Source organism: Mesoplodon bidens, assembly GCF_964165515.1.
Source record: "Mesoplodon bidens genome assembly, chromosome: 15".
Lineage (NCBI taxonomy): Eukaryota > Metazoa > Chordata > Mammalia > Artiodactyla > Ziphiidae > Mesoplodon > Mesoplodon bidens.
In genome coordinates, this window is record NC_138171.1 from 18,024,830 (window position 1) to 18,043,644 (window position 18,815).

Consider the following 18,815-nt stretch of genomic DNA (forward strand, 5'->3'; position numbering starts at 1 on the left):
ACCGTGACAATGCCTGATCTGTGGCTGCATGTGACAGCCGCATGAATCTCACACAGGACGTCGAGAGAAAGAAGCCAACACTAAAGAGTACACTCTGTAGGATTCCACGTATATAAAGTTCAAAGCCAGGCAGAGCTAGTCTATGCTGTTAGACATCAGGGTAGAGGGTATCCGTGCTGGGGGGAGGAGGGAAAGGATTGGAAGGGGGCATGAGGGGAAAATCTCAGGTCTGGTAATGTTGTGTCTCTTGATTGGGTGTGGTTAGATGGTCCTGTCCAGTTAGTAAAAATTCATTGAGCTGTATAATTTTCTGTATATATATTATACTCTAATAAAACACTTTTAAGAGAACAAACTAGATAAACAAAAAAACCCTGAGTTTGCCTCTTTAACAACTGTGTAATTTAGAAATGTGCTTCTCAGAGTGTGATCCTTGGGGGCCAGTGCCAGGGATGCCAGCTGTTTTGTTACATTCACAGCAGGATAAGTGCAGAAGTTGAGAGTGAGCATCTAGAAACTTCTTAGGGCCTTGACATTGCTGTGACACCTATATGTGTGGTCGGTGGACACGTCTCCTTGCACATAATGTAGAACAGTTTGGTTATTGCCAGACTCACATGATGAGTCACGTGTGATGTGGTCTTTGGATCATTATGGGTCCGCAGTGGACTGGGAAACAGAACTGGGTCTTCACCATAGATATTTCGAAAAGCGCTGGTTTAATACACATTGTTGCCAGTTGAGCCTCAGTTTCTCCAACATTAAAATGAGAATAAATACTCTGACATCCACAAGGTTTTAGGGAAGACAAACTAGATAATGCACAAGAAAGCACCAGAGAGCACCATGTGGAGTAGGGGGATGCATGAGCTGCATTTTTTTTTTTCTTTAGCAAATCCTCCTTTTTGGCAGGGTTTTTATTTACTGTTTTCTGCCAGCATGTATTCAGTTTTTTTTTTTTTTACATCTTTATTGGAGTATAATTGCTTTACAATGGTGTGTTAGTTTCTGCTTTATAACAAAGTGAATCAGTTATACATATGTTCCCATATCTCTTCCCTCTTGTGTATCCCTCCCTCCCACCCTCCCTATCCCTAGGCTTCCAGATAATTCTTATCAGGATGCTACACTTGGACACTGCTCTATGGCCACATTGTCCAATGTGATGGCCAGTAGCCACACAGGGTCCCTGCGCTTTTGAAATGTGGCTAGTCCAAATGGAGATGTACCATATGGTAAAATATATACTTGATTTCTAAGACCTAATATGAATAAAAGAATATAAAATATTTCATTAAGTTTTTATGTTGATTGCAGGTTGAAATGATAACATTTTACATCTACTGGGTTTAACAAAATGTATTACTAAAATTAATTTTACTTTACGTTCTTATTTTCTTCCTTTAATGTGACTATTAGAAAATTGAAAATTATGTATGTGGCTTAAATTTGATTTCTATTGGATAGCGATGCTCCAGAGCATCAGCCATGGAGTATTGGGAGGCTGGGATCATCTGTAAGGTGGATGCTAACAGCAGAAGTGCTGACCAAGGTCACACGCCTTCTGCTTTCCTCCCCTGATGTTCCTCCATATGGACTCCACCCAGCTTCCTGGGTGAGGCGCTGATATGTTTGTTTGCTGGTTCCTTGTACAGATCAACTACAAGGCCGTGGGCTCATTGGACCCGAGTGCCGACCTCTCCAGCCAGAGGGGCAAAGTGTTCAAGCTTCGGAATGAAACCCACCACCTCTTTGTGGGTCTGTACCCCGGGACCACCTACTCTTTCACCATCAAGGCCAGCACAGCAAAGGGCTTTGGGCCCCCTGTTACCACCAGGATCGCCACCAAAATTTCAGGTATCTGTCCTAGAAAGGGGAGAGGGAGGAAGGTGGTGGTGGTGGTGTTTTCCATTCCTAATATTCCTGGGAGTGAAAAAGGGCAGAGCCAACCATCACCATGTGACTTTGGAGCAACAAGGACAGTGCAGTCCCTTGTGTGTCACTGCTGTAATCTCATGGAGAAAACCTAATCCATGAACTTCCTAAAGTATAAAAAATATATCCATTAGACTAGACCAGAGGGAATGCTGAGTGATTCACCAGATAATTTATCTAGCACACAGTTGCCTTAAATAGTACATTTTCCCCATACAGATTGATTTGTAAAAATGTGATTGATTTTCAGGAGTATTCCTTTTGGCAGTGCAGGGCACAGCACAGGTTCTTATGAAACGTCTGATGAATGAATGAACAAACAAATGAGTGACTGTTACAGAGCCATAGCAGTCCAGGATGTCACCTGCCATCGCCAGTAGGGTGCCCTCCCCCACCAGACAGCATCAAAGCAGAATTATCTCAGACCCCTTCTTTTTACAATTTACATTTTTTCAGAATACGCATGCAGTTCTGATCTGCATCCATATTTTGCATAGATACAGACCCACCGTGTTTTTTGTAGCTTAATGTTTCCACTTATCCTTAAACCATAAGCATCTTCCATGTTGCTACATTGCTTTCATTATAATGTTCTGTCAAGTGGATGGACGTAATTTAATTAAACATTCCCCTGTGGTTGGATATATTCGGTGCTTCCATGTTTTTATAAAATAACGCTTCAATAAACATGTTACAGAATAAAGTTTAATTTCTTGGCTTGGATTATGACTTTAGGATTAAATTCCAGAAATTGAAATACTGAATTAAAACCGATGTGGGTTTAATAGCCCTTAATACAAATGGCTAAATTACCTTCCCAAGGGATTAGATTTAGTTACACTTCTATCAGAAGGGAGGGTCTCAGGAAGAAAAAGAAAGATAAGAGGAACTAGTTAATCACTGCTGTAATTTGCATTTGCATTTTAAACATGTTTAGGGTTGACATTCACATCCGCATTCACATCTTTAAGTACTTATATTTCTTGCATTCATCTGTTTATTTGGTATGGAACTTCTTGATTCATGAGGGTTACCAGCCACATCATTGCCACCCTTCTCCAGACTCTTCTGTACCTTGAAGGAACCTACGGGCATGTTGGAAGTCAGGGCCTCCTTTGCTGAAAGCGTGGGATGCCATGTGACTCTCATCCTACCCTTCCCCAAACACCTCCCTTCTAGGCATCCTGAGTGTCTTGAGGGAGGTGATGAGAGGGGTTTGGGACCTTTGCTAAGCTCCCTTCTCTCTGTTCTCTGTCCAGCTCCATCGATGCCTGAATATGACACAGACACCCCACTGAATGAAACAGACACGACCATCACAGTGATGCTGAAGCCCGCTCAGTCTCGGGGAGCCCCTGTCAGGTGAGGAGGGTGCTTAACCTGGCGTTTGCCATTTTCCTTCTCTGCACCGTGCACGTTTCCAGCTGAATGATGTCACTGGCAATGCCCATGGGCAAGACTGGCCAGGAGCAAGGCTTCCTGGAGGAAAAGGGTCCGCAGCCCCAAACCCCGTTCAGAGGGGCTACTGAACCAGGAGCCCTGTCTCCCTACTGTGGGCCACTGGGACTGGTTTAGCGGGAATGTGCTGATGGGGACCTGAGGAGGACTGGGAGAGAACTTTCTGGAACACACCTATGGTAAATGTATTTGGTCTGGTTGGAGGCCCAGAAACACAGTATCCTGGCAAGATCACCTTTATGTATCCAACTGCCATTAACAGACAAGTAGATAGATTCACTGAATGCTAAAAACAACCTGTTCAGAGATTATGAATGGGACATGACCTCAGGGCTGGTCCAGTTTATGGCCTTGGTGTTCCACAGGGGACTTGAATTCAGAGTCATACTGCTGATTTTAACAAGAGGCTGCTGGAGTCCAGGAGTGTACCTATAGCCCAGGCAGTGAAAGCATCTCAGTAGCTAAGCTGATCCCATGGAAGTCCATGGGCTCACGGCTGTCAGGAAGGTGGTCATCTCTTTTAAATAAGCTACACTATGTACAAGGGCAGCAGCTCCGATGTTGACTGCTGGCTTTTGCTCAGAGCTCAAGGGACTACAGACCCTGAAAGCCAAGCAAGAGTGTTGGGTAGAACAGCTTTCAAGTTAGCTCAGTTCAGTTCAACGAGCAGGCATGGAGTATTTTATATGCCAGGAATGGAGCGGCGCACAGGGGATGAAAACGATTCACTTATTCATTCATTCGATAAACGTTTCTTGAGCACTCACTCGTGTCAGGCACTGTTTAAGTGCTTGGGACAGGCTAGTGAACTAACTGTGTATAACTCATGCTCTAAAGAAAGTCAAACTCTGGTTAGGGAGACAGAAATGTGAAAACATAACTGCACTACAGTGTATGTTTGTGGAGATGCACATAGGCCATTACAAGAGCTCACAGGAGAGAAGTCCCAGAGGAGGTGACACTGAGCTATATCTTAAATGTGGTCTAAGATCTCCCCAGAATGGTAACAGGGTCCAGCATGAACAAGGCATGGAGGAAAGAGGAAGCTTGACATGGTGGGGCGCAACCAGGAATCGTTAGATTTGCCTTAGCATAAAGGTCAAGGCAGGAGTGGTGGGGTGGGAACAAGGGCCACATTTGAGAAGCTCAACCTTGTTTGAGGGGCCCTGGGGAGCCACTGAATAGCCACATGCAGTGTCTCTTTTATGATACTGTAGGCTGGGAGACCAGCCGGGAAGGAGGCTATTGAGATGCTCTAGTTACCTGTCGGCCAACCCGGGTCCAACTCTACCCAGGAATTATAGGCACTGGAGCAGATAGAATCAGCTGCCAGTTTGGAAGTTCCCATCTATTCTATAGACTTTGGAAAGTGTTCTATCCTAAGTAAGGTGGGTCTTCAGGCCTTCAAACAGGTGTGGATAGAGGTTGTGGGCACTGAACTAAGAACATTTGCCATATATTCCACACAAAGGTTGTTCCAGGACTGTCCTACCTGTGATGAGCCAGAGCGGATGGTGGCTCTGACATCAAACAAGGAGTTGTTGAGTTACTGTGTTTCTTCCTGTTACTCTTATGCCACATTGTCATTTATTTCCCTCTATACACTGAGATACATTATCCTCCTTTTCAGATGAAGAGTCTGAGGCTCAGAAATGCACACAAGGGCGCACAGACAGGGAGTAGGAAGGCTGAGCTTGAACACACGTCCTCCAGGTGCCCAGTCGCACATTCCATCTTGGCCACCCACGTCTCACCTCCCCTTCACAGCTCTTACCTCTGTCATACAGCAGCATTGGGCATGTTTCAGAGTCTCAGAAAGCTTCCCAGATGGCAGGAGTCTGGCCCAGAAAAGAGAAGCTCAGTATTGTACAAGTTAGCAGCGGACCCAGGGTCAGAGGCCAGATCTGCCCTAAAACTCAGGACCTTTCTATGGTAGACCCAAGGGTCACCTTTCATTGCTACAAGCCTACAAAACTGTCAGCAAAAGAACCTGGTCAGCTGGCACCCCACTGTGTGGCTTCTTGGTGGCTGTGGATTCAGCCCAGCTTCCCACAGTCTTCTGGCTGCTGTGTGGGGCAATGAAAAGGATGTGAGTTCGGTGGCAGTGAACCTGGGTTCAAATGCTGATCAAATGCTGCTGTGTGACCTTGGGCAAGATACTTAATCTCTCTGAACCTCAGTTTTCCTTATCTGGAAAGAATACACTGGCGATATTTCACCAAAGCTTAATGAGGTGGACATGTGAGCCAAAGCAGCGCAGGCTGTCAGAGAGTTAGTTCCTTCGTTAGCTTTGCTTCTTCTCTATGGAACTTTGGAAGTTCTGTTCAAAATGGTTTTTGCAAATCCACCCCACTATAGGGTCACAGTGTTACCCGCTTCCTTCCTGTTCAAACTTCCAAAGCTGTTCAAGACCCTGATTTCAGGGTGGGGAAGGAGGTGCTTTGCTTTTTTCTTAAGAGCCCCTAACTTCTTTCTGGCACAGATTCAGAAAAATGTCTTTTCTGATTGTCCTGAGAAATAAGTAATCTGTGTCCTTCCTACTGATAGGAATAAAGTTAATTTTTGTACAGAGGATCAGGGACCCATCCTCAGGATGAATCAGATTATATGTCTGTGAACCTCTGAAAACTCCTCAAAGCCAGCTGAACACAGATGGGAGTAATTATCACCATGTTTTATTGGGCAACTCCTATGATCCAAGAATTTAATCTCTACTAACCTATGAGTAGTACTATTATCTCCCTGTTTGAAATGCGGAAACTAAAGTTCACGGTCACAGAGCCTGTAAGGGATGAAGCCAGGACTCGTACCCAGGCCTGCCTGACTCCAGAGACCAGCAAAGTGGTCTTCTGAGCATCCCAAACCGATGTTCTTGGGAAAGCTTTTCTAGCCTCCACAGAGATAAGCCCCTTACACTTTCCTCCTGAGCCTACAGACTTAGTTTGCACATCTGTTTAATGAGCTCGTGCATCCTAAGACCACAGTACATTAGCAGGTGGGAATGGAAATGCCCCAGTAGCAGTGAGAAATGACAGTCGGCAGGGTGCGAAAAACAGGACAACTCTACAAAACCGACACAGGGACTCAAGAAACAAGGAGGTCCACGTGCTGTAGCCCCCGCTGCCCCTCACAGCCACGGGTATTCATTTGTTGTTTCTGGTTCACCCTAAAAAATGTACCATTAGGTCCCACGTCTTCAAGTTAAAAGAGCCAGCTAGCTTCCATTTGATGAGCACACACCAGCCGAGTGCCTGTCACTATATGTAAACTGTTTGCATCCTCACAGCACTGCCTTAGTAGCCTCCCCATTGTGCAGATATGGAAACTGAGATACGTGGAAGCTAAGGGCATTGACCCAAGCCATGGAAAGAGCGAGTGGTGCAGGCAGAATTTAAACCCCGTTCAATCGCCCCTAAGCCAACACTCACGTCTCTCTATCCACGCCACCTCCCGAGGAGAAAGTCGTACGGGATGTATTTTGGTGACATTTCCATCGGACAAAAATTGAAAATAAATGTCACTGCTCAAAGGGGCAATGCCTGGTGTCTGGAAGAGTCTGGCTGCTTTTCTTCTCAAGGCTCTAGATCACTGAGGGTGGGTAGACACTGAGTTTCTGGAGTTATTTTCAGACTGTTGCTTGGGCATTTGCCAAGAAGGGAAGAGACTCATCAGTGCCAGCCAACAAGGCTTCCGGGACAGCCGCAGTGACAGCAGTGGAATATCACAGTAGACTTCAGTTACTTTAACCCTTTGTCACCTTGAACTCTGGGCACTGGAGTGCCCCGTGGGAGGCAGCTGACCATTAAGTCATTCAACAAATATTTATTGAGCAGGAACTGAGGTAAGCAATGAGGTTACAGCAGGAAGCAAGAGAGACACACACCTGTCCTGCTGAGGCTTATCATCCAGTAAGTGTACCTGTGAACGGGGCAGGGAGGGGACCGTTAAGCCATTAAGGAAACAGAATAATGAAACCGGCAAAACAAGATAACATGAAGCCAATAGAGACAGTGACTGTATTGACTGAGAGGAAGAGTAGACGGGCTGGAGAGGTGGGCACAGCCCAGGCAAGCGGACCCGTGTGGAGCCCTGCAGGCAGGGGAAGCACGAGCCTTGAGAAACCAGCAAACTCACTCTGTGACCACAGGACACTGAGACCTCTCCAGATGCACTGGGTCAAGGATGCCCGGAATCGTGTTTTATAGTTGATAGTTCCTTTCATTCCATTGTCGCCTCTGACCGTCACTTACCCAGTGGGTAAGCTGCACAGGAAATACCATCTCCATTTTAGAGGAGAAGCTGAAATCTAAGATGTTAAGTGATTGGCCCAAGGTCACGTAGAGCCAGTCCACGGACCTAGCTTCCTGCCTCTGAGTTCATTGTTCTGAGGTCCTCGTGCCTGGGATGTCACATGATGCCTGGGTGACCTTCTGGTGGGATGCTGTGGAGTGAACCTCTTCCACCTAGGGAACGAGGGGTAGACAAGGCAATTCTTGTCGCGTGGGCGCAGCCAGTAACTTGTGAAGCCCAGCATAACTCTCTGAGTGGAGAGTCTGCCTGTTCTCCAGCAGACTCACCTGAGCCTCAGCCTCCAGGCCACCCGCACACAGGCCTGGTTGAGCCAAACTCCAGCCCCTGCTGTACTGCTCACTGCGCCTCTGAAGCCCTGTGGCTCTGACTCTGACTGGTAGGACTGAGCATGCAGGGAGGCGAGGCGGCGGGGAGGAAAGATGGCCGCGCGGGGCTCCTGCCCCCCCATCGCTCCAGCCAAACCACCTTGGCAGCGTGGCCTCTTTTTCTCATACTCCACAATGGAGATGTATTGCTTTTGCATTGCTTTCCCCAGGCCTTCAAAGATTTATTGGTTTTTAAGTGACAGAATCCCAGAATTGCTTAAAAGATCAATCACACAGTGACTAGAATCTAATATTCAGCTCGGCACACGCCCACACCCCACCTGTCATGCTGATGGAACTGTTGTAACCTTCATAAGAAAGTAACTCGGCCGTGAATTAATCACCCATAATGCAGTCCCTGAAGGGGGGAGTCCAGGGCAGAGCCCCAGATTCTGTAGCAGACCCTCCTCTGGATCCCCAGTGGGCTTCCTTGAAGATGCCTTCCCCACCCCAGCCCCTGTTATCTCCTTCCCATCCCGTCAGTCCCTGGGAGCTTTGGGATTAGCTCTTTCTTCTCTCTCTGCCACTCTCCACCCCGCTCTTCTGACCTGCCAGGACGGCTTTCTGGTCTGCCTGTCGTAAGTTCCTCTTTCTTCAATCCCTCCCCCACCGAGGGACTGTTGGACTGGTCTTTTGGAAGCACAGATTGGATCAAGTTAACTTTCCTGCTTACAATTCTTAAATGGGTCACTGGCTTCCTACCGCATTATGTTCAGGCTTCTTAGCATGGAATTCAAGGTCCATCTGAATCTGGTTCTGACCTTCGTTTCTGATTCCATTTCCTTTGACTTTGTCCCTCTAGCAGGTTTTACTCAACAGCGCCATGTACGCTTCCTTCATCATCCTTTCATGAGCTTTCAATTGTGTTATACATTTGTTTGTATGTTTTCTTTGGTTTCGTTTCTTGCGTGCCCCTCACTAGACTGTGAGCTCCGGGCAACCTGAAAGTTTGACACTAATGGATTCCTTTCCCTGAGACACGGTCTGGCTTTCGTAGGTCGTTCAAAAGACAAACAAAAAACAGAAAAAAACAACAGCTAAGTAAGTAAGGAATTCAGCAAATCTGGTGGTACCTGGTAGATACAGGGTACTGGGACAGTTGAGATGCACTTTACAGGCCCTGCCTTTACCTGCCTCCTTTCCTGTGAGAGCTCAGTCCAATAGAAATGCCTGCGTTGATGGAAATGTCCTATATCTGCTGTCTGATAGAGTCGTCACTAACGACACGTGGCTATTAAGCACTTGAAATAGGACTAGTGCGACGGAGGAACTGATCTTTAAAATTTTTATTTTCATTAATTTAAATATAAAGAGTCACCCATGCTAGTGGCTACCATTTGGATATGGAGGTCTATAGGTAAGATAAACAGTAAAAGAAACAATGCGGATGAGCCTGTGTACTTCGTTGGAGGTGTGTATGAGAGTTCAGTACGGAGGCAGCCGTCATTAGCCTGGTGAGCTCAGGGGCCAGGAGGCCTTCCTGGAGGCAGTATTGCCTGAGACCTGCCAGAGGAGGGGGAGCTTGGCCCAGGAGGAAGCGACATGTGCAGGAGCTGAGGTAGAGGAGGTGCATGTTGTGTTTGGGGCACAGAGATGAGGAGAGAGGCAAAGAAGTGAGCTAGAGCTAGGTAAAGGTCTTCACTTGGGATTTGGACTTTTTCCTGAAGGGTATGGGGAGCATTGGCAGGCAGATGGCCAACTTTTTGTTCTCCTCTAAGCAGTCAAGCCCTTGTCTGTGCCATTCTCTCTGCCAGGCATGGCATCCTCCACCTCCCCAGCATCCAGGTCAAATCTGCTGCATCCAGGACCATCTCCCATCCTGCAGCAGGATGCGTCAGCTCTGCCTTGGGCTCCCACGGGGGACTTGCAGTTTCAGTCTCTACCAGCCTGTGACCTCCTTGGGGGCAGGAACTGGGGTCCCACAGGCTCAGACCTGAGATCTCTCATGTTCTTCCTGCCACAGCTGACTTCCCAGTTGGATACGCTGGAACAGCAGAAGCTCCTAGAATGAGATCCCCTTATGCAATTGACTTATCTGATGGCTTAGGGTCAGATTCTTAATTTCTCTGAACCTCAAGCTGCTTGTTGGTAAAATGGGAATACCCATGTCGCAGATTGTTTTAAAGGTCAAATAAGCTAAACTATGTAAAGTGTCATTGGCAGTTGTTCAGTTTGCTCCTGGGGTTGGCCAAGCTGTTGAGACAAGAGGTGGCTGCCTGCCCTGGGTGGTCCTGGCAGGATTATTCTCTGAGTCCTGCTGCAGCCGATGCCTGTTTGCTAGGTGTCCTTTACCACTGTGTAAGCTTCACTGCAAGATTGTGCTGGCGTGCATGTGACGTGTCAGGGAACGTGCAGTTGTCTCCAAGGGTGTCACAGAATCCTCATAACGATTCTCAAAAATGGATTCTCAGATTTGAGCACCTTTCAGAAACACCAAACCAAGCAGACAGGGCTAGGAGGTCTCAACCACTGAAGGGCCAGCAAAACAAGGAGTAAGAGCAGTGCCCTCTACTTGAAGGAGGTGCCACTTGGTGTTGTGAAATCAAAGTGAACAGATCCAGAGCCCCTCAGGAAGGGGTGTGGAGACTCCCATGAGCTCCCTGAACTGAGACCTTATAAATACTGGGACCAGAGTGGGTACATGGAGTCAGAACCAAGCAGGAGAGGTGAGACCAGATCCTAGGAGATGAATCATGTTTATCTGTTCACGCATTCATTTGTTTATCAATTCATTAACTAATTCAGTCAATAAATATCTACTTGGAATTTCAGCAAACAGCCACATGCCAGACACCGTGCCGAGCTCTGGAGACCCAGAAATGAGCTAAACAGGCCCACACGCTGCTGCCATCCTAATGGCAGATACAGCTCTGAACTAACAGTGCCACTGACACTCGTGACAGACTGTTATCAGCTGTAGACCATTCTCATGGGGTCCATGTCACCTCCCCATCCCACCTCTGATTTCAGCTGTGGCTAAGCTGGATAGTTCCATGCAAAGTTATAGGATCCCACCTCCAGCACCAGCGCCCACCCTTTTTTTTTCCTGCCTTTTGGCCCTAATTCTTTCTCCAAAGCCCCACGGATCTGGCTTAGTCTGAGCAAGTAGGTACAGCTCAGGAATGCAAATAATTTAGTGCTACAGGGGAACTCTCAGCCAGTGTGGGATGAGAATCCAGGCATCAGAGCCTTGCCTCCCATCCTTTGAAAGGACCATTCTGAAGTGCATGCCACACGGTTCCTCACACATCCCCAGGAGGACTGAGCCCCGGCTTCCCACAATGGGAGCCTTCTCGACAGTGCACACTTTGTTGGTTTTTCTTCCTTCTTTGTCTCACTTTTTCCTATAAGAGGTGGATCAGCCCCAGATGGGGCGGTCAAGAGATAATGTGAGAGAAACTGAAAGGCCGGTAGGACTGCAGTGGGGGAGAAAATGCAAGAGAGGACGGCGCGTGATGAGATTGGATGTGAAAGGGCCAGGTAACCCAGGGCTGTGTTATTACCGTAGCAAGGACTTTTATACTAAGAGCAATGAGGCATCAGAGAAAGGATTTTAAGCAAGTGAACAGTATGATCCATCTTTTTTTTTTTTTTTTTTTTGCGGTACGTGGGCCTCTCACTGCTGTGGCCTCTCCCGTCGTGGGGCACAGGCTCCGGACGCGCAGGCTCAGCGGCCATGGCTCACGGGCCCAGCCACTCCGCGGCATGTGGGATCTTCCCGGACCGGGGCACGAACCCGTGTCCCCTGCATCGGCAGGCGGACTTTCAACCACTGCGCCATCAGGGAAGCCCAGATCTATCTTTTTTAAAAAGGTCTTTCTGGCATCGGTGTGGAGAACAGATCAGAGAGGACAAGAGCGGTCCAGAAGGAAGAGTTGGGATCAGTTATCGTTGTCCCAGTGAGAAATGAAGGTGATGGAGGTCCAGTAGTTGAGGAGGTAGCAGGGGCGAGCCTTGGCGATGGCTCCTCTGTGGGGCGGGGGGTGGGTATAAAGGACAGAGACATTGTCCAGGGTGGCTCCCAGGTTTCTAGATTGGTTAATGGGATGGATGATGGTGCCATTCTCTGAGCAAAGGAATACAGAGGGAGGGAAAGGTCCAGGAGGGGCCAACGGTGGCAAAGGTGGTCTGGGAACTGAAAGGGAGAGTTACGAACCAACTGGGCACGGACAGCCTGGGACCAGATGCATGGTTTGGCAAGCCCTGGGGACCTCTGGGGGACCTTCTCCAAGGTCAGTTAGGACTTGCGGCTCGCTCTCCTGGGCTGCTTGAGGCATAGTGCACAGAGGGTGCAGCTCTAGCTTGGAGGGCCAGGGGTATGTCACACTGAATACTAGGAGCCAGTGTGACATGGCAAATGGCTTCTAAGGTCACTGCAAGTTCTCTTCGCTGCCTGATGAGAATCTATGATCCAGCTGCATTTGACAGGTACAGCTAGTTAAGACTAGAAATTCTGAAATACAGAGTGATGAGCTACAGTACGAACTGGAGATCCAGCCAGCTTTTAAAGAAAGGAGAAAGTTTGTTGGGAAGTAAAGGAAACAATTGCCAAATTTCCTCCAGGATTCCTTTAATAACTGTGAAGCCCAGAGTGGGATCATGTGAAGCCATCACAGTAGGGTTTTGCTGGTCCCTGGAGCTGCAGTGAGCAAAACTGGCATCATTACCATCTGATTCTCAGATATCAGCATGTGATGGTGTCCTATTAAGGTAGGGGAAATGAACATTCAGAGGACTTATTAACATGGCGCAGCCTGAGGAATTCATGAGTCCCTGTCCACGTTGGTAGAGATGAGAAACTGCAATTACATTTAGGTGTTCTTTCTCGAAACATCACTTGTTTCACTTCGTTCCCCAGCTCTCTGGGCTGCCTCTGCCGGGGTCTGGAGATGAGGAGTACTGTGATGTGGGGAGATGGGAAAGAGGCACTCCCCTGTAAACTGTGAGATTTAGCTCTGCAAGTAACAGCACTTGTTGCCAAGTCTCACAGCCTGCTGGGATTTCATCACGCCGGATTAGAAGAGAGATGGAGCCACATAGGAGAAGAAGCAACCCGAAATAAGGAAAAATGGGATAAATGCTACTGCAGAGCTATACCCACTGGGGCTGTCCCACACTCTAAATATGGCAGCTAATGGGACGTGTAACTATGATTAAAGAGACTTGTAACTACTACCAGTGAAACTACCAAGGGGACTCCAAGTGTGGCACAGAGCTGCACTCAGAAAGGTCATCCAGGAAAACAAAAGGGAAGAAGGGTGAAACCCAAATAATTTCAGTGGGTTTGCATTCACTTCAGCACATCCTAGCTGCATTGCAGGTCTTCTTTGATCAGCCCCTCAAACAACCCAGCTTCCCAAGAATTGGCTCTGATATTAAAGGATGCTGGATCATGTTCCTTAGGCTCAAAACAAGGAGGAAAAAACAGGTATTTCAGGAGGAATATTTTAAATGGAGCAGGCGCAGTTGCTGAACCATGAAGAACGAAGGAGTGTTCTATTTTGGACCGTCTGCCATCTGGACAGATGGAGACAGAGACTGTTACTGGTGTGAGGGAAAGGAGAGTGTGGTCGTCATGTTCACCTCCTACCATAGGACTATTTAAGTTCCCCAAACCTGGAGTGCTGGAGAGGCATCAGAGCAGGGGGTTTCGATTTGGGAATCATTAACATCCAGGTGGTGTTTGAAGCATGGGAGGAGTGGATGAACTTACCCAGGAAGAGTGTAGACTAACAAGACAGAGCTCTGTGAAACTCTATCAAGGAACCACACAGGAGACAGAGAAGGAGTGGCCAAAGAGGTAGAAGAAACACCAGGGCAGAGTTAAAACATGAAAACCAAAGGAAGAATAATTTAAAGAAAAGGAGATGGTTGACATGTTGTGATTTGATTTTCTCTAAGAGCTCCAAGCAGCTCTTACAGTAGAAAAGAAGGAAGACACATAACTCGACCCAGGACATGGGAAAAGGAAGATGATGATATCAACCAAAGTGCTTTAAAGTGGACCATATGGTCCAGGCTTGATTAAAAATGCCTATGAAGGTAGATGTGCAAATAATGGAGATACTGAGGGCCAGGCGACCTCAATGCTGTTGAAGAATCTGTGGCCGAGGGTCCAAAGCTGGGAGAGGCTGGAAAGGCAAGATATTGATATTTAGATAATAAGATGCTCGAAGCTTCAGTAATGGAACCCTGCTATGGGATAATACGGCTCTGGGTGTGACTGTGTTGGCAGTGATGGTAGATGGATGGTAATGGATTCAAGGTGAAGCCAAGTATTTTAAAGAACAAAGAGGCCAGGCTGTGGATGGTAGGGCTGTCTACGGAGATGTAGTTCTTATAATACTAAACTTCCCACCCTGAGGAACTGGGGAGGCCCTTCACAAGAGCACCAGTGGCTCTGCGTGTTGCTTCTCCTGGGTCTCACTTTTTCTCCCACTTGTTTTCAGCTGACCTTCACTTCTCACACTGTTCTGGGCCCTGTGACCATTTGCATCACTGCTTTGCCTCAGATCTTGCACAGCTGATAACGGATGTCTCTCAGTTTCTCTATCTGCCATTACCCAGAGGTCAGACTTTCAAGTTGGCCTCCATCAAGTGCATTTCCCTAGCCCAATCTCTTGATGTTCTTCTGAGCTAGTGCGTGGATCTGTGCCACGTTAGAATCCAAGGGGGTTTCCTCTCATCCAAAAAGCATTCTGCACGATGCTCGCTCCTGCTGCCTGCGGGTGCTCAGACTTGCCTCCTTTCACCCGCAGTGAGAGAGGTGATCCTGAAAGCCCTGGCTTTTTAGTAGGAATAGAACTACTTAAAGGTTAGAGTCTCCAACCATTAGGCAGAAGAAATTTGTACTTACCCCTTTCACAGTACAACCCATCCTTTTCGTGCCTGGCCACAGCTGCTTGGGGTTTGCTGTTTAACTAGTGCATTTCTACTTGGGTGTAGGCTCACCAAGCAACTTATAAAGGTTATAAATGTATTAAGTAAATATTCATGGCCAGGGCAAAGGGTAGCAGCCCCAGTAGCACAAGGAGGGGTCAAAGGCAAAACTTCAGACCTACATAGTCCGATCCTGTAGCCACAGCTATGTGAGGCTATTTAAATTTAAATTAATTAGAATTAAAGAAAATTAAAACTTCAGTTCATTAGTTGCACTATCCACATTTCAAGTCCTCAGTAGGCAGATGTGGCTAGTGGTTACCATATTGAACAGCACTTCCATCATCACAGAAAATTCTATTTGACTGCATTGCTCTAGACTCTGGGAGGGCTGGTAGAAAGAGGTCAGGGTCCATATTTGGTTTCAAACAGGCTATTATATTAATGTAGGCACTTGAAGCCATAGGTAAAGGCCAGGAATCCTGTCATGAGAAATAAGAAATATAATGGGGGCTTCAAAGGCAGAAAATATAAATCTCACCAAAAGCCAGAGGAGACCTTTGACTGGGCTGACTTGCTGAGACCCTGACCTACTGAACTGGATTTCCCGAATTCCACCGCATCACCCTTGCCTGGGATAAAGTCTGGGAAATGGTTTAACCCCAGAGTTTTCAAACTTTATCGACTATCAGAATCACCAAGAGACCTAGTAAATATGGAGACCCCTGACCATCCCTAGGGGTAATGAAATTGGTCCTGAGAATCTGCATTTTGAACAGGCTCCCAGATGATGATGATCCTGCTGGTCTTGAACCACGGCTTGAGTGCCACTGGTTTAGCCTATAGGTAGACTCAGGTTTGGAGAAAAGAGACTGTAACAGAAAACCAAGAATTCTCCTCTATGGTGCCAGTTGTTTGTTCATTCTCATGATATGGGGAAGCAATTCTTTTACATCTTATTGTAGAGTTGCCCCTGTGGGTTTTACAGCTTTTGGAACTCTTGTGTCTTTTTTGGTGTATGTTTCAGCGAGCAGATCATCAGTTTTGGCTTGTAAGTTCTGAGCTAGGATTCCTGCCGGCTTATTTCTCTATCCCTGTCCACAAGGGGGCTAAAAACATACCCCTTTTTTCTTACGGTGACAACAATGACTGGTGTCTGAAATACATGTTGTGTTGTTGCACGCTGATAGCATATCTGAATATATCACTTCTGTGCAGATATTGGGGCTTAGGTAGAAGAGAGATGCTGGGTGAGACTGAGAGTCAGTCTCTGAACAAATCTGTATTCTTTCATGGAAGGCTGGAGCAGCCTGGGAGAAACAAATCCATTTCCAACTTTCACTCTATAAAAAGTTCCATATTTTCTTAGATCAGACAAAATATATTGAGTGCCAGAATGCTGCAGCGATATGGGCGCGTCACTCAGCTGGCTTGGGATCTGTATGCATTGTCCCCCCCGGGCCAGTTTTGATTATGTTCTTTTTCCTTTTATTGCAGTCAGCAAATCTGAATTTGCTATTGTGGGGAGAGCAGGAAGAAGAGAAAAAATAAATGAAGGTTTCTAACCTTCAGAAAGCTCAGAGGTTCAGTCTGAATAAGCACAAAAACTTTTCCATGTGCCTCTGAATTCCTTGAATTTGCAGAACTGCTCAGAATCCCAAGAGAACTACCTTCCACAGAGGATTCAGGCCCCACTTTGAGCTAAAAGGCAGAGCTGAAGTTAAGAGAGAGGGTCAGAATTAGGGAAAGTGGGAATAGGAATCAGTGGGGGAAAAACAGGAGTTTGGTCCCCATCCAGGCTGTTTCAGCCTATTGTTCAGTTTCTTCACTTCAAAGCCATCTGCTCCCCACGGCTCTCAGATAACGTCTCCCCTGCCAGGACACCCTTTTCCTGCTTAATTGAAGTTAGTTTCCAAGAATAGTTGTCCAAAGCAGTTGCCAATGGTGGGAATGTTTTGAAAGTCACAATAGGAGTTGAAGTTTTGGGTCGCAGATGTCTACACATGAGCCAGATGTTCAAAAGGCATCACGTGGTCTGCAACAGCCTTCACATTTCCAAAGCCAGGAGTTCTCTCATTGGCCCCTGTGACTCACAAATGGCTCCTTTGAAACTGTCACCGTCTCTCCATTTGAGGACCGGTAATACCACCAGTGTGAAGGGAAACAATCACTTCCATTCAGGTTTACAGCAATGTGTTTCCCAGGCTTAATTATACCACAGGTATATAAATTACAGAAACATGCTAATGCTCCCATGATTAAAATTATAGAGTGCCTAATTGAAAAAGCATAAACTAAATTGAAGAATTCCTAATTATAGTTTGCTTTGAGGTGTTAATTTCCTCCATAACGAATGCGTAATTTCTTGGAACCTAAACAGGTAGCCTCTCGTGTCAGCACGTAGGCTGCAGGCGGATGGGCTAGGGTTGTAATCTTTCAGTTCAGCAAGTTGACAAGGGAGGCTTAGTTCAGGGGGGAGAGCACTGAATGGGAGCTTGGGGAGGTGGTAGAACTGGTGAAGGTGACACACCAAGGTCTACCTAGTGGGCATCTGGACCAAGGGAAGATGAGGAGCCCTTGGAAAACGTTTTCCACCTGCTTTTCTCTTCCTTCTCCAAAGTCTCAACACTTATCCCAGTTAGTTGTTTGTGCCTGTAAGACAGTGGTTCTCAAACTTTGGTCCTGGACCAATGTTATTATCTGAGAATTTGTTAGAAATGCAAATACTCAGGCCCCTTCCCCTGACCTGCTGAATCACAAACTCTGGGGATGGAGCCCATCTGGCTGTTTTAACAAGGCCTCCAGAAGATTCTGATACATGCCAGAGTTTGAGAAGCACAATTCTGAGGAGTTGGGTGCCAGATAGCCAAAGTCACATCCAGCTGAGCTTTCTTGAGCTCCTTCTCTGGATCAGAACCTGTGATTGGTGACTTCCCAAGCATCATTTCATTTTATACCCTCAACATCACACTGAAGTAGACAAAAATGCTCCCCCTTTCTCAGGTGAGAAAACTGAGATCCAGAGAAGTTGGCTTGCACAGCTCATATCTTTGAGAGCTGTAGGCCTTGTCTGTAAGCTTTTATGGAGACTCAGATGCATTACATTGTCCCTTTTTTTCATTGTTGTTACATAGTTTTCATCAATATCTTTACTGATCAGTGGGTTTTCGAAGCAGTGTAGAGCTGGAGGCTGAACCGCTGCTGAGAATGACTTCCAGGTGAGCCACGACTTTGCTAATGTTGAGTCTGATTGTAGGACGAGGAAGGGGGCTCCTAAGTATTTGTAATAATTGCTATTAATGGCATAGATTGTTAGTATGCATTCTTTCTGAATAGTGATGTGAATTCTAAGTATAAAAGGCCACAGCTCAAAAAGATACTCCTTGATTTTTGGAAGGAACTCCCCTTGTATAGTGATCCAAGCAGCTGTGAGCCCCCTATTAGGGACTTTGGGGACCAGACGAAGTAAGACATACTCTATCTCCATCTCCTCTTTGCAGACATCTTGGTTTTCTCAGGTTCCTGTTTTCTACTCTAAACACATCAGGGACTCTGTGTGTGTGTGTGTGTGTGTATTTGCCTGTGGTAGGTTTTAGCCAATCCATAGCCATCTGAAACAATAAACATAATGTTTGAGGTTTATATCACTCCATCAGGTTTTTGTGCAGTTCTTAGCCATTCCCATATGGTTGAAAATTTGGGTCATTTCCAGTTATTTGTTGTTATAAATAACCCAGCAATAAATATATTTATTCATGCTTTTCTTTTGGTATTGTATTTTTAGATAGGAAAAAATCCCCACGAGTGGAATTACTGAAATGAGTAAAATGGAACTAAAATATATTGAGTGCCTACACTTATATGTCA

At 46.6% G+C, this 18,815-nt stretch overlaps 1 protein-coding gene across 1 annotated transcript in view; it reads left to right on the forward strand.

Moving 5' to 3' along the window:
- The window catches only part of PTPRT (protein tyrosine phosphatase receptor type T), a gene marked incomplete at both ends in the record, with an annotated part of 1,089,241 nt that overhangs the window by 803,037 nt on the left and 267,389 nt on the right, over positions 1–18,815 (forward strand). Inside the window, 2 exon segments of the mRNA XM_081255209.1 lie at positions 1,656–1,857; positions 3,195–3,297. Coding sequence (XP_081111335.1) covers positions 1,656–1,857; positions 3,195–3,297 — 305 coding nt within the window.